At 36.3% G+C, this 15,872-nt stretch overlaps 1 protein-coding gene across 3 annotated transcripts in view; it reads right to left on the minus strand.

Moving 5' to 3' along the window:
- PAFAH1B1 (platelet activating factor acetylhydrolase 1b regulatory subunit 1) overlaps positions 1-15,872 on the minus strand; it is a 77,822-nt gene that overhangs the window by 6,758 nt on the left and 55,192 nt on the right. For all 3 annotated transcript variants that reach the window (XM_075994251.1, XM_012740704.2, XM_075994250.1), the window contains 6 exons: positions 11,639-11,723; positions 11,304-11,378; positions 9,387-9,593; positions 3,637-3,805; positions 1,835-1,937; positions 224-452 (listed from right to left, as the gene is read on the minus strand). In XM_075994251.1, coding sequence (XP_075850366.1) covers positions 224-452; positions 1,835-1,937; positions 3,637-3,805; positions 9,387-9,593; positions 11,304-11,378; positions 11,639-11,723 — 868 coding nt within the window. The remainder of the gene's footprint in view (positions 1-223; positions 453-1,834; positions 1,938-3,636; positions 3,806-9,386; positions 9,594-11,303; positions 11,379-11,638; positions 11,724-15,872) is intronic.

Below are 15,872 nucleotides of genomic sequence, written 5' to 3' on the forward strand. Positions count from 1 at the left end.
CCCATTATACATCAAATCAAGGGTTGGTTGGCAGCAATAATAATCACTGGCTAAAAACCAAAAATACACCTGCAAATTAGAAAGAGTAGTTTCAAGATTCAGAATTCTGGGGTACAGATTTTAAATGCATTAACAATCCTGAAAATTGAGAACAAGAAAAGTTATCTAAGGCTCTAAGATATTAGCAATAAAATCATGAAATGGCACATAAATCACACAGTACCTCAGATCCTGTTGCTTCAGAGATGGAAGAATATGAGCTTTCTGGAGCCCAGGAAATGCATTCTACCACATGCTCATGTTCTCGGAGCTCAGCCTTGCATTCCTTTGTTGCTACGACCCATACACGCACAGTCTGGTCATTGGAACAGCTGGCTATCAGAGTGCCATCCTGATTTGGCCGTACCATACGTACCCATTCTCTATGTCCTGTGAAAGTCTTCACACAGTAGCTGTCAATGTAAGTAATAATTTACATTGTGAATGATAATCATCAGGACACTTCCCAGAAGTGATGCAAAAATAGCTATGTACTGGGATGAAATCAGACGCAAGTCAACAAAATAAATGTACCATCCAGGTTAATAAAAGATGGGGACAGGGGACAGGCCAGAAAGTCAGATATCAGTTAAAATAAGCTGATAGGAATATCATTTAGGAGCTAATTAAATCAACACATCTAGAAGGTAAGATATATTTAAAAAATAAAATCTCGGCTGGGCGCGGTGGCTCACGCCTGTAATCCTAGCTCTCTGGGAGGCTGAGGCGGGCGGATAGTTTGAGTTCAGGAGTTCGAAACCAACCTGAGCAAGGTCGAGACCCCGTCTCTACTATAAAGAGAAAGAAATTAATTGGCCAACTAATATATATACAAAAAATTAGCTGGGCATGGTGGTGCATGCCTGTAGTCCCAGCTACTCGGGAGGCTGAGGCAGCAGGATCGCTTGAGCCCAGGAGTTTGAGGTTGCTGTGAGCTAGGCTGATGCCACGGCACTCACTCTAGCCTGGGCAACAAAGTGAGACTCTGTCTCAAAAATAAATAAATAAATAAAATCTTTCAAAACTATTCAACACATACAATAAGCCTAACAAAAATATTTCTAGCCATGCTGACGAAAAACTATGCTCTACTAATCCAAATAAAATGTAGGTTAAGGTTTTATTACAACAATCAGGTGTAATTCTTTTTTTTTTCTTTGAGACAGAGTCTCACTCTGTCACCCGGGCTAGAGTGCCATGGTGTCAGCCTAGCTCACAGCAACCTCAAACTCCTGGGCTCAGGTGATCCTCCTGCCTCAGCCTCCCGAGCAGCTGGGACTACAGGCATGTGCCAGTATGCCCGGCTAATTTTTTTTCTATATATTTTTAGTTGGCCAATTAATTTCTTTCTATTTTTAGTAGAGACGGGGTCTCACTCTTGCTCAGGCTGGTTTTGAATTCTTCACCTTGAGCGATCCACCTGCCTCGTCCTCTCAGAGTGCTAGGATTACAGGCGTGAGCCACCTCTCCCGGCCTAATAAGGTGTAATTCTAAGTACAACCAAACTGAGTCTAACAGGGGCATACTAGCACAAATGTTGATCACCTACAAGACCACAGAGAAAAGAAGTCATTACACAGAAATGGTTCTCAAGGACATAGAGTCTCTTTTCTAATGTCTGGTGTTCCTTTTTGAGAAGACATTTAGAGATCAAACTTACTTTTTAAGAATAAAATATAAGGGTCATGGTGATCATTCTAGGTTAAAGCCAAATTATTGAAAAACTCAGAACACAATTTTGTTTTTTTTAAAAAATATGTCTTTAGCTGATGCCTTTTCAACTAAACCTACTTACCCAGTTTGCACTTCCCACATTTTTATAGTTTTATCCCTTGAGGCAGACACTATATGATCTCCATTGGGCATGATGGCTACTGAAGAAACATTGTGGTCATGGCCTAAAATACATAACACAGCAATATATAAGTGATACACTGCCAAGAGCAATTAAACCGTAGTTTACCATGGGATTTCAAATATCCTACAGCAAGTTCTAAATACACTAGGTTTTATAAAAATTTGGTTAGAAACCTGAATTAACACAACAAAGAAATTATATCTTAATCCATAAAGAAATTAACTAGTTTTACTTATGATTTTTTAAAAAAATTTTCCCTGTTCATTCAAATTGTATTATTTATTTCAGAATGCTATGGAGGTACAAACACTTTGGTTACATATATTGCCTTTGCAACCGCCCAAGTCAGAGCTACAAGCATGCCCAACCTGCAGAAATCGTGCATTGTACTCATTAGATGTGAATTTACCCATCCCATTCTCCCCCTTTTACTTATGATTAAATTTCAACATGTACAATTGTTTTTAAAGCACAAGGCATCAGCATTATTGGTATTTGAATATAGTCATATACTTCAGTTAGTTTAAATGTTTATATATGAACACTAGGAAAACACAAATTTTCCTATGGTACAGAGCAGATAAGAAAAATGGGAATTTAGTTCTCCATTTAAAATGGTGGTTGAGAATTATCTTCCTGTTGATGATAAACAATGCATTATTCCATATATTACCCATATTCCTAATTAGCTATTCTTTGTGGAAAGAGCCATATCCTTACAAATATATAATTAAGGAATAAAAAAAAAATTCAGGGAATATACAATGGTTAGAGATAACTCTTTTTATGGTCATTTAAAAAATAATAATAAAATTAGAGCAACAAGATAAAGGCAACTTAAAGAAACACCAGAATTCCTTTAATTAGTAAACTTTCCTAATCCATTTAGTTTTAGGGGAAAATCACACCCTTCAAATAGCCTACTTATGCTAATATCACTAGATAATCTATTTTTAAAAAGTTTTTATTACTAACACAGTATACGTTCCTTGTATAAAGTCCCAACAATCAAATTTTATCATGTTTAAAGAAACAATAAAAAGTCCGTATTTAGTGAGCACCTCCTATGTGCCAGGTACTATACTAAGATGATTTAACTATACGATTTCATTCTATCCTCATGACAACTATGTAGCTTAGGTATTATTACCTCTGTTTTGCAGATGAAAGAGGTTCCTAAATTTCCTAATACCATAATTAAACAAGTAGGAATCTGAACCCAGACAATCTGATTCCAAAGCCCAAGTTCTTGCCACAAAACCATACTGCCTCAGAAAAGAGTCCCCACGATAAGACCTGGAAAACAACTTATCAATGAAATGAAAGCACAGTATGTATGGAACATTTAAAAGTGAGCAAGGGAATCTGGATTCCAGTTTTCACTATACCCACTCTCTCTTCACTTTTGCAAATGGTGTGAGGGGTAAACAACCAGTAAGTTCATTTTTCCTTTTTCTCAAGAGACTGATAAATTACTTGGCAGTTTTTCTTATCCAAAAATACTTATGAAAACAAATTAAATATTTTATGAAAACTACTAAGAGATACCGAAAACCTTGTAACAGAAACAACTCTCAACTTCTATGGCTTATCCACGGACTACCTACATTATATATTCCTCCACAGATACAAACAATTAAGAGTTGAATAAAGGAAACCTGCACACTGTTAGAAAACAATATTCTCTCTAAAATGCCATGTGAGAAATAACTATTAAAGTACTATCCTCTACCCCTTACCGTGCATGGTTCTGATGCATTCAAAGCCCTGAAAATCCCATAGTTTTATGGTCATATCTGCAGAACAGGAAGCCAGAAGCTTGCCGCTGTGATCAAATGAAATGTCCTGTACAGAGTCTGTATGCCCCTTAAGAGTTCGTTCAAAATCTCCAGTCTCATAATCCCACACCTGTCAAGTGAGCAGAAAACTGGTTAACACCAACACTATCACTCCTTTCTTGTTTCACATTTGCACTCAAGCTGGCCAGTCTGGTACCTCACTGACTAATCAGCTGAACAAGTTAACACAGGATAACGGTCTTAGAAATAATCACACCTTCAAGTATAAATTGGCTTTTCTATAAATAAAATTGATGTTGCAATTATTAAAATAGATCTCTACATATTAGGTACCAAACATAATTACTGATTAGGTATATAAAGCCACAAGACAAAGTCCCTTCCCACTGTGATAGCAGGCAAGAGACATATAAATAAGGAAGTGCAAAAAAAAAGGAAACAAAAGTTTGCGGAGGCTATGACAGATATGTGCATACTGAGTATTAGGGGACAACAGAGGAGTACTCAATTCTATTAGACTAGCAGAACTCAGACATCTAAGGGGCCAAGAAAAGATTTCATAAAATGTTCATGAATAGCAAATAAACAAAAACATATGTCATTTTGATTTTTTTTTTTGAGACAGAGTCTCACTTTGTTGCCCAGGCTAGAGTGAGTGCCGTGGCGTCAGCCTAGCTCACAGCAACCTCAAACTCCTGGGCTCAAGCAATCCTTCTGCCTCAGCCTCCCAAGTAGCTGGGACTACAGGCATGTGCCACCATGCCCGGCTAATTTTTTGTATATATATTAGTTGGCCAATTAATTTGTTTATAGTAGAGACAGGGTCTCGCTCTTGCTCAGGCTGGTTTCGAACTCCTGACCTCAAGCAATTCGCCCACCTCGGCCTCCTAGAGTGCTAGGATTACAGGTGTAAGCCACCATGCCTGGCCTCACTTTGATTTTTAAAAATGAAACAAAAGTCACATTTCTTGAAGTTCCATCTTTAACCAACACCAATTCCATGCTCTACAAGCAAATAGTTGATTTCATTCTTCCCATAGTAAGTACAAATTTATCTGTGGTGGACTGTATATCAACCATTTCAGGGAAACTTACAAAATTCATTTTGAAAACCTGAAAATAATCTAAATATCCAACATTAGGAAAATGGTTAAACAGAAAATTTGCATCTACAGGGAATTTATGGCATAATACACTAACCATGTTATGAGAACACAAACGTACATGTGTGATCACAACTACATAAAAATGCACTTTAAGAACAATAAACTATCTTCTTAAATGTTCTAGAAACATATCTTTTATAGAAAGAAAACTTAAATACTTTCCCAATATAAACAAAATGTTTTTACTATTTAAATGTTCAAGTACTTTTACATTGAAGTGATTACTATGTGTTTAATTCTGTGCATGTTCTGTTTATCCTTAAGCATTTCAGATTTTTTTTTGTTTGTTTGTTTTAATTTTAAAAGACACAGGTTCTCAATATGTTGTACCACCTGGAGTACAGTGGCTATTCACAGGTGCAATACCACTACTGATCAGCAAAAGAGGTTTTTTTTTTTGAGACAGAGTCTAAACTCTGTTACCCAGGCTAGAGTGCCGTGGCATCAGCCTAGCTCACAGCAACCTCAAACTCCTGGGCTCAAGTGATCCTTCTGCCTCTGCCTCCCAAGTAGCTGGGATTACAGGTGTGTGCCACCATGCCTGGCTAATTTTTTCTACTTTTAGTAGGGACAGGGTCTCACTCTTGCTCAGGCTGGTTCTTGAACTCCTGACCTCAAGTGATCCTCCTGCCTTGGCCTCCCAGAGTGCTAGGATTATAGGAATGAGCATGAGCCACCGAGACTGGCCAAAAATGTATAAACTTTTTTTTTTTGGCGACAGAGTCTTACTCTGTCCACCCAAGCCACAGTGGCGTGGTGGCAGCCTACCTCACAGCAACCTCAAATTCCTGGGCTCCAGCAATCCTTCTGCCTCAGCCTCCCGAGTAGCTGCGATTACAGGCATTAGCCCCCATGCCCGGCTAATTTTTTCTATATATTTTTAGTTGGCCAATTAATTTCTTTCTATTTTTAGTAGAGACAGGGTCTTGCTCTTGCTTAGGCTGGTTTCCAACTCCTGACCTTGAGCAATCCACTCACCTCAGCCCCCCAGAGTGCTAGGATTACAGGCATGAGCCACCACACCCAGCCAAGTATAAACTTTTTAAGCCCTTTATATAGTTTGCTAAATTGCTCTCCCATAAGAAGTATAAAATGTAGTAAGAACAACACTTGCTTCATCAAAATCTTATGACAACTGATATTCTTATTTAATAGGTAAACTATCTTGGCAGTTTGATATATATATTGTAATTTTAACTTGCATTTCTTCTACCATTAGTAATTATGGTCAAAACTCTTGTTACCATTGGCTAACCATTGTTTCTTCTTTCATGAACTGCTGGTTCCTGTCTTATGCCTATTTTTCTACTGAGGAGTTATTGCTTTTCATATTTGTTTGGAGGCTTTATACCGTTTGGGGTTAACAATCCTTCCTTTGCTTATTAAACATATTTTCCAGTTTTGTTTGCTATTTATTTTTCAATATTAAAATTGGTTCTAAATGACAGCCAGATATAACATTTCCAAAAGATAAATGATATGATTAAAAATACTGTCATTAACTGTTCTGAATATATATCCTCTATAATTTTTCCTAAATTATTTTATAGTTTAAATGTTAATGATGTAACTGAATGGCTTTATTTTCTATTTATTATTATTATTTTGAGACACAGTCTCACTCTGTTGCCCAGGCTAGAGTGCCATGGCGTCAGCCTCACTCACAGCAACCTCCAACTCCTGGGCTCAAGCGATCCTTCTGCCTCAGCCTCCCAAGTAGCTGGAACTACAGACATGTGCCACCATGCCTGGCTAATTTTTTTTCTCTATATATTTTTAGTTGTCCCATTAATTTCTTTCTATTTTTAGTACAGATGAGGTCTCGCTCTTGCTCAGGCTGGTCTCGAAGTCCTGACCTTGAGCGATCCGCCCGCCTCGGCCTCCCAGAGCTCTAGGATTAAAGGCGCCAGTGACCCACCAGGCCCAGCCTAACCAAATGGCTTTAAAAGAAACAAACCTGTATTTACCAAATGCACACGAGAAATTATTTAGTATAATACAATGTTAAAGTGTTGTTATTAGTAACTGTAACATTAGTTACCATCTACCTGCCAGGCATTTCATTATTACATATGTTAGGTATACATTATTTCACAATGAAGAATATTAAGACATTTATTTAGAACAGAGTCTCACTTATTTGAAAACAGGCTCATTTTCTCATCCTGGCTACAGTACGATGGCATCATCATAGCTCACTGTTACTCGAAACTCCAATCCTCCTGCCTCAGCCTTCTCAGAAGCTGGGACCACAGGCATGTGTCACCACACCCAGCTAACTTTTCTATTTTTTTGTAGAGATGGGATCATGCTCTTGCTCAGGCTGGTCTTGAACTCTTGGCCTCAAATGATCCTCCCATCTCAGTCTCCCAGAGTGCTAGAATTATAGGCATAAGCCATCACATGCCCTGCTTGACATAGATATTTTTAATCCACCTCCCCTACAAATGAGAAAATTGAGCTTTAAACATATCAAGCACTTCTCCCAAAACAGTCACAAAATTACAAAGGACTTTATGTTCTCCCCTGAGTGGCTTGGAAAGTCATTCTATCACAGTTGTCATTTAGAAATAACCTAAGCTTTGGCTAGGCACGGGAGCTCACACCTGTAATCCTAGCACTTTGGGAGGCTGAGGTGGGAGGATCACTTGAGGCCTAGAGTTCAAAATATCCAAGAAAATAATTTATAATGAAAAGCTTTATGTATAAAAATGAAGAATATTATTTATCATAGATGATTAAATAAAAAGTCCAAAGGAGGCTAATTTGTCAATGGGGCTGACACACTGCTAATAGTGAGTTCCCCTGTGGTATCTGGCCAGAACTGTTTGAAGCAGTTTCTATGTACTAATTCATTTAATCCTTCCCCAAACCCTATGAGGTAAGCATTTATTCATTATTTTTATTTAACACATAAGGAAAGAGAAGCACAAAAAGGCAACTTGCCCACAATGACATTAATTATTAAGTGGTGGAGTCAAGACTCAGAGTCAGTGCCCTTGACCACTAGCCACCCTATAAAGCCTCTCTATATAAGTAAAATGATCAGTTTAAAATAATTAAAAATGATTCATTAGAAACAAACAAAAGTATCTCTAAAATAAATTTAATCAAAAAGTTAACAAAACTACATATAACTGCTTTTCATTAATGAAACTTCCACATGTGTACACCTAAATAAAGACTAAATGGGAGAACTCTAAGTAGTTGCTGTGATAGGTGGTATCATTATAAATGAAAGTTTTAAAACTTCCATTTGTAATTAAAAAACATTTTTTAAAATTTGTTTTTAATTTTGTTAGAGACAAGGTCTATCTTGCCCAAGCTGGTCTTAAACCCCTGGGTTCAAGCAATCTTCCCAGGATTACAGGTGCCACCACATACCCAGCTACATTTGTTAATATTTTAAAGTTTATTTAATAGATATTTTGAGATGGAACACTTAAAAGTTCTGTTTATGCTTTTATAACACAGCTGCAAAATCAATGGTTAAGCCTGGGGTTTCCACCTATTCAAGAATGTCTACTTCCACCCCTAAACCTCATGATAGCAGTTGCAGTTTTTTAGTACAAAATGACAAAAGACTGTTATGAAATCAGTAAGTGAAATACCTGTCTACCTACATTTGAAAAAAAATATTAATACATTAACGAATTATGCATGTAAGTATTTTAGCCTACAGATACATGTGAAGCATGTATGTATGTGAAGCATGAAGAATTTAAGACTCTCCCATAATTACTCTATAGACTACCTCCATAAATCACCAGCCCACAGAATGGAAATTACTGATTTAGAAACTATATAAGGACAATGTAAAAAATGTTTAATTTGAAGAGCTGGTTAAGTATTGTCACATTTAAGTCCTGCCTGAATTTTAGGCTGGACTGCTGCTATGCGATATATATATAATCTATTCGTATTTCCTTAGTTATACATTTACAAATGAAACTTAAAATCTGGAACTTAATTTGAAATAAGTCTTGGAGAAACCTATCTATATTTTAACTTACTTATCTTTCTGTGTTTGTTCATATAACCGTCATTTTATTGCGCCTAGATGAAAGGCAACTTTAGCTAGGATTACAGGCATGCATCACCACACCTGTATTTAAAAAAACGCACACACAAAGAAACAACTTTCCTACGAATTACTAGTTTTGTAGACCAGTATTTTCATATATTTTCATATTACTAATTTTGTAGACCAGTATTTTCATATGGCCATATGACTGAAAGTAAGGCACATACTTTTAATCCTCTAAGAATAAAAATTATTGAAGTACAAGATGACCTATCACCATAAACTAAATTAGTAACACTGCTTTCTCAAATTCATCAGCAAACTTATTTGGTAGTAAGCCTTGCAAGAGCTGCAAGGAAATTTTATTCTGTCTTGAAGGTTTAGAACCAAATCACTTAGATAGTTTCAAAGAGTCCCTCCTGTCCCTCTGCTCAGGTTATCATTTTCAGGATCTTTTTATTTCTTTCACCCAATTAAGTCTACTTTTAACAAAAAATTACCTTAATTGTAGCATCCTCTGAAGCAGACACCATAACACTGAACACAGGATGGAAAATGACTCGAGTGACTGGACTCCTATGACCACTCAATGCGTATTTTTCTGGTGGACGGGGAATCCATTCTTTTGGGTCTCGTTTCTGACCAAGTGGTCCACCTGACGTAAATTCTTCTTTTGCTTCATTTAGCTTTGATTCTAATTCCATAACCTTGAAAAAGAACATGCAGTTATGTATAGATAGATTTTGATAAAAACAGCATATCTGACATTCTTAAAAACTGCCTTTATAATCTTTTACTGCCCCTCAAAAAAAAAAAACCCTGCCTTTATTTTGTATTCATCCATCCATCCATCCATCCATCCATCCATCCATCCATCCATCCATCCATCTATCTATCTATCTATCTATCTATCTATCTGCAGGATACGTAACATTTGTCATATTTAAGTGAAAATGATTTTATATATCATCAAAATGTAAGTAGTGGCCGGCGCTGTGGCTCACGCCTGTAATCCTAGCTCTTGGGAGGCCGAGGCGGGCGGATTGCTCAAGGTCAGGAGTTCAAAACCAGCCTGAGCAAGAGCGAGACCCCGTCTCTACTATAAATAGAAAGAAATCAATTGGCCAACTGATATATATATAAAAAAATTAGCCGGGCATGGTGGCACATGCCTGTAGTCCCAGCTACCAGGGAGGCTGAGGCAGAAGGATCGCTCAAGCCCAGGAGTTTGAGGTTGCTGTGAGCTAGGCTGACACCACGGCACTCACTCTAGCCTGGGCAACAAAGCGAGACTCTGTCTCAAAAAAAAAAAAAAAAAAAAAAAAAATGTAAGTAGTATGACAAAACTATAAAGTGATAAGGATTAAGTACAATTGACTTAACTGTTTAACCTACAGAAAAATTCCAATTTACATCTAGTGACAGTTTTCTCCTAATTAGAGGAAGAGCAATAAACCTCTTAGTCCTTCTTTTTTTTTTTTTTTTTTTTTTGAGACAGAGTCTCACTTTGTTGCCCAGGCTAGAGTGAGTGCTGTGGCGTCAGCCTAGCTCACAGCAACCTCAAACTCCTGGGCTCAAGCAATCCTCCTGCCTCAGCCTCCCGAGTAGCTGGGACTACAGGCATGCACCACCATGCCTGGCTAATTTTTTCTATATATATATTAGTTGGCCAATTAATTTCTTTCTATTTATAGAAGAGATGGGGTCTCACTCTTGCTCAGGCTAGTTTCAAACTCCCGACCTCGAGCAATCCACCTGCCTCAGCCTCCCAGAGTGTGAGGATTATAGGCGTGAGCCACCACACCCAGCCTCTCTCAGTCCTTCTAAGGCTGCTACTCTTAGTAAATTCTTTCCAAACCAGATTACATTATATATGTTAGTAATAATAATATTCATAATAAAAACTAATATTTATGGAGCATCTACTATGTGCTAAGTACTTTTCTGAAAGTATTACATGGATGAACTTACAACAATGTTATTTATTTATTCTAATTTGGTATATAAAGTTTACATTGTAGGACTGGAATATTATTTGTTGTCTTCACTTTACAGATAAAAATAAAAGCTCAGAGATAAAAATGACTTATCTAGGAGCACACTTTAGTGCTCTTTTCCCAGAATCACAGTGGCTCCACGTGTTCTTTCCTTCTTAGTGTACAAATCAGTTCTTTCAGTACCAATTCCTCTAAGTGAGGACTATGTAGATTCAACCCAGTCAGCACCCCAGGATAACATGAGTTACTGTGTAGCAGCAATGATCTGTCTAGGTCGAAGTTTTCAAAAAGCACAGAAATGTATTTTTATTTGCCTTCTAAGATTAGATATAATTATTAATACAGAAGAATGTGATATTTTCAGAAAGTTCATATAACATACTGAATGCAACTAACTTTAAAGAAAAAAGATTTAGTTACCTTCTTTTGTAATCTAATAACAGATGTCCATTTTTTTTCCAAAAGACCAGCATACTTCTTATCTAATTCTTCATTCTAGAGAAAAAAATGAGAACCTTTCTTTTAAAAATTATTTAACTATGCTAGTTCAAGACAGAGACCATTCATCTTTAAGCCCGAACATTAAAAATCTGATTACACAAAAAAACCGGAGTGAATGATCAAGCTCAAAGCCAAGTAAACCACAGTAACAAATCATAAGATTTGTGAATAACTGAGTTAACTATTTACTGATATTTGAGTAAAAATCCACTCATTAACTTTACCATGAATAAATTGTAAAAAGTCAAACATACCATATCTAACTCAGCTTCCTTTTTAAAAACTGAATATGCCTCTTCATAGCCATTTGAACGGAGATAATCTGCTATAGCTCGATTTCTGAAAGAAAACAAATTGAAATGACTCCTTAAAAAAATCTTTTTTATTTTGAAGAAATAACATTTAAAACCTCAAAAGCTTTAAGATACTCTTTTAGGAGTACTCCCTCCAAATCATAGAATTATTTCATTAACCGACCCCAAGCCTCTAGAACATTTAACCCCTGTCACAGTACATCCCTACTTTTATATTATTCTCAAGCTTTTAGTTATAACTTTCTAGTATGTTGCTTACCTCACAAACTGCAGGCACTCTACGCATCAAGACATGGCTTTGTGACAGTTATCATCAATTTTGCTAATTTTTACAATTAGCCTTCTCTTCCTACTTGTTATATACTCAAGAGCTGGCAACTGGAATTTATTTTTACAGAGAAATGTTTTCATAAAATTGTTAGTATTTTTATATTAGAATAATTTAACCATTAGAGTGGGTGAAAAAAAGAAAGCACAAGCCATAAACTTAGTATACCATCATATTATAAAATGAGACATTAACTTAGAATTAGAACTTGACAGTCAGAGAAGCCAAATTAGCAGATAGATTGCCTTTTCATGTTTGCCTTACACAGGTTGAGTATCCCTTATTCAAAATGCTCTGGGAATTTGGTTCCCAGTGTTTCATATTTTTAATTTCTGAATATTTGCATTATGCAGTTTGGTTCAGCATCCCTAATCTAAAAATCTGAAATCCAAAATACTCCAATGAAAATTTCCTTAGAGTGTCATGTTGGCGTTTTGGGTTCTACAGCATTTCAACTTTTGGATTAGGGATGCTCAAGAATAGAAAATCAGCTACCTCCCTCCTAAGGCAACTATTTCAATGTTTCTCAACTTTTTTGAGCTTTAAGTTCCAGAGTGATATAAATAGTTGTCTGCACTCTGGGAGGTCGAGGCAGGCAGATTACTCAAGGTCAGGAGTTTGAAACCAGCCTGAGCAAGAGCAAGATCCCATCTCTACTATAAATAGAAACAAATTAATTGGCCAACTAACATATACAGAAAAAATTAGCTGGGCATGGTGGTACATGCCTGTAGTCCCAGCTACTCGGGAGGCTGAGACAGAAGGATTGCTTGAGCCCAGGAGTTAGAGGTTGCTGTGAGCTAGGCTGACGCCACAGCACTCACTCTAGCCTGGGCAACAAAGTGAGACTCTGTCTCAAAAAAAAAAAAAAAAAAGAATTGTTGTCTGCCTGGGATTTCCTTTAAAATATTTTTAGTTAATTTAATTTAAATAATTCTACTAAGGAATATTCTACTAAGGAATAACTCAATTCATTACAAAATATCTTTTATAAAGAGCTGAAGTCAACCTTTTAACTTGCACCAAGTAGTTCTACTTGGGCCTTTCAAGTCAATACAAAATAAGAACACAACAATTCACTCAGACATTTCATTAAATATGTTGTATTGTTAAAGCCTGTACTACAAATCTTCAACAAAAGTAAATTTCTCTTGGTTAGAAAATGGTATCCCAAAGTAATAAGAGAAACGAAGAAGCTGAAACACATCTATTTCTTAGCTTTATTTTCTTCTTCTTTTAATCTAAAAAACACACATCAAGCAAATAAAGGGCAAAATGTCAAGAAATTATATATAGTAATTGCAAATATTTAATGTTCTTACCTAGCTCCACTCCTATTTCAGGGTCAAATCCTAATCCCTGAAACTTTGCCTAAACACACAGCACATAGCTTCCAACACTAAGCCTCACATAACACCTAATAGGTATGTGTAACCTGCACACAAATTATAACAACTATGATCCCAATGGACATTTTTTTGTAAAGGTGATATTTTTCCAGGTAAGAACATTAGACAGAGACAAATACAAACTACTTCTTTTTCCTTATTAAAACAAAAACAAAACAAAACAAAAAACAACAACAAAAAAAATCCCCAAACCCTTGACATTACCACTACTAACCTTTCAGTATAGTCTTCTATTATTTTCTATGCCCATATATTCACATCACTATGTACATATATATATGATTGTTAAACAAGTTAACCTGCTAATTTCATTCAATATGTTGTAAATATCTTTCCTTGTCAATAAATATTCATTTAAAACTTTATAGAAAATCATAGATCTAGTCCTTGCCATTTGCAAACCACCCCCAAAATATCATAGATATTAATGCTCAAACAATATTCCATTACATAGATGCACCAAATTTTATTTAAGCAATTATCTATTACTAGACTTTCAGGGTGTTTCTAGTTCAACATTTTAACCAATGTCAATAAACCTACATATACATAAAAGATTTCTAACATCTTTACATCTGAGTCAAAGGATACACAGATTTTTTGAGGACATTTTGATAGCTATTGTCAGACTGCTCCCCAGAGTTGTACCAACCAGGATTAATTACAAACATGTAGACACTTGCAAATGTGCATAAGGCAGCACTTCAAAACAGTTGTGCTTTATATTTACACTTTGTATAGAATGTTAAATCCAACTTAAAAAACTATATCCACTGTCTATTGATCCTAAAACCAACCTGTTAAATTAGGTAGCAGAGTATATTACCCAAATGTCATACAATGATAAGACTGATTTTTCTGAGGTCACAAAACTAGCAAGTAGTGAAATAACTTAGGATAGTAATTCCAATCAACATTTATTGAGTAGGTGGGGAAGAAACTAGCTAAGCAGATAAAGTGTTAGGTAGAGCTCTCTACTCCTTCCTTCAGACAGAGCTGCTCCATTTTTACATATTTCCATATATATATGTTCATAAATGTTTTAAAAATGGATTTATACTGCTCTTTCTTTCTTTCGAGACAGGGCCTCACTCTACCACCCAGGCTGGAGTGCCCTGGCACTATCATAGCTCACTGCAGCCTTAAATTCTGGGGCTCAAGTGATCCTCCCACCTCAGCTGCTGGAATAGCTGGGATTACAGGTGCAAGCCACCACGCCTGGCTTATATATATATAAAAATATACATGTTTTTTGTAGAGACAAGTGTCTCACTATGTTCCTCCAGCTGGCCTCAAGCAATCCTCCCACCACAGGTGGGATTACTGCGCCTATATGGCTCTTTAGAAATCCCTACACACAAATCCCTAAAACCAGGACTGACTCAGAAATTCACTTTTAACCACTAGGCTTTACTGTTTTGGTAACTGACTGCATGTGAGAAATGGGGGGAAATAGTTGATTCATAAGTTTCTGGTGGATAGTGGTAACATTTACTTGGACAGAAAACACAGCAAATTCAGTTTTAAATCTTTTGATTTGAAACAGCTGTAAGTACAGATACAGGATATAGGAGATACCTGGATGTGCACATCAGAAGCTAAGAGAAATGTGAGATAAAAAAAGAATTTCGGAAAATTAGCAAATAGTAGTGATTCAAACCATATAAATAGTGAAAGACACACTTAGCAAGATGTATAATAGGAAGAAAAAAGGAGACAAGAATGTAAACAACAAAATTCTGATGGATACCAATAGTAATGTGGTGCTTAATGACAGGGATATGTTCTGAGAAATGGGTGGTTAGGCAATTGTGTCATCATGTGAACATCATAGAGTATACTTACACAAACCTATACACCTAGGCTATATGGTAGTATTATATTGCTCCTAGGATACAAACATGTGCAGCATATTACTGTACTGAATACTGTAGGCAACTGTAACACGATGTTAAGTATTTGTGTATCTAAATATATCTAAAAATAGAAAAGGTACAATAAAAATATGCCATAAAAGATAAAAAAAAAATGGTATGCCTGCATAGGGCACTTACCATGAATGAAATTTACTAGTTGGAAGTTGCGCTGGGTGAGCGGATGAGTGTGAGTGAATGTGAAAGCCTAGATCCTAGGACATTACCATATGCTACTGCAAACTTTATAAACACTGTATACATAGACTATGCTAAATTTATAAAATCATAGTTTTTTCTTCAATAATAAATTAAACTTAGCTTACTTTTTTATTTTTTAAGAGGCAGGGTCTGTTCTGTCCCCAAGGCTAGATTATAGTGGCATGATCCTAGTTCACTACAGCCTCTATCTCCTGGGCTCAAGCTATCCTCTCTACATCCACCTCTCGAGTAGTGGGGACTACAGGAGCGTGCCACCACCTCTAATTTTTTAAATTTTTTGTAGAGATGGGGTCTTGCTGTGT

This window comes from Microcebus murinus, chromosome 18 (assembly GCF_040939455.1).
Source record: "Microcebus murinus isolate Inina chromosome 18, M.murinus_Inina_mat1.0, whole genome shotgun sequence".
Classification (NCBI taxonomy): domain Eukaryota; kingdom Metazoa; phylum Chordata; class Mammalia; order Primates; family Cheirogaleidae; genus Microcebus; species Microcebus murinus.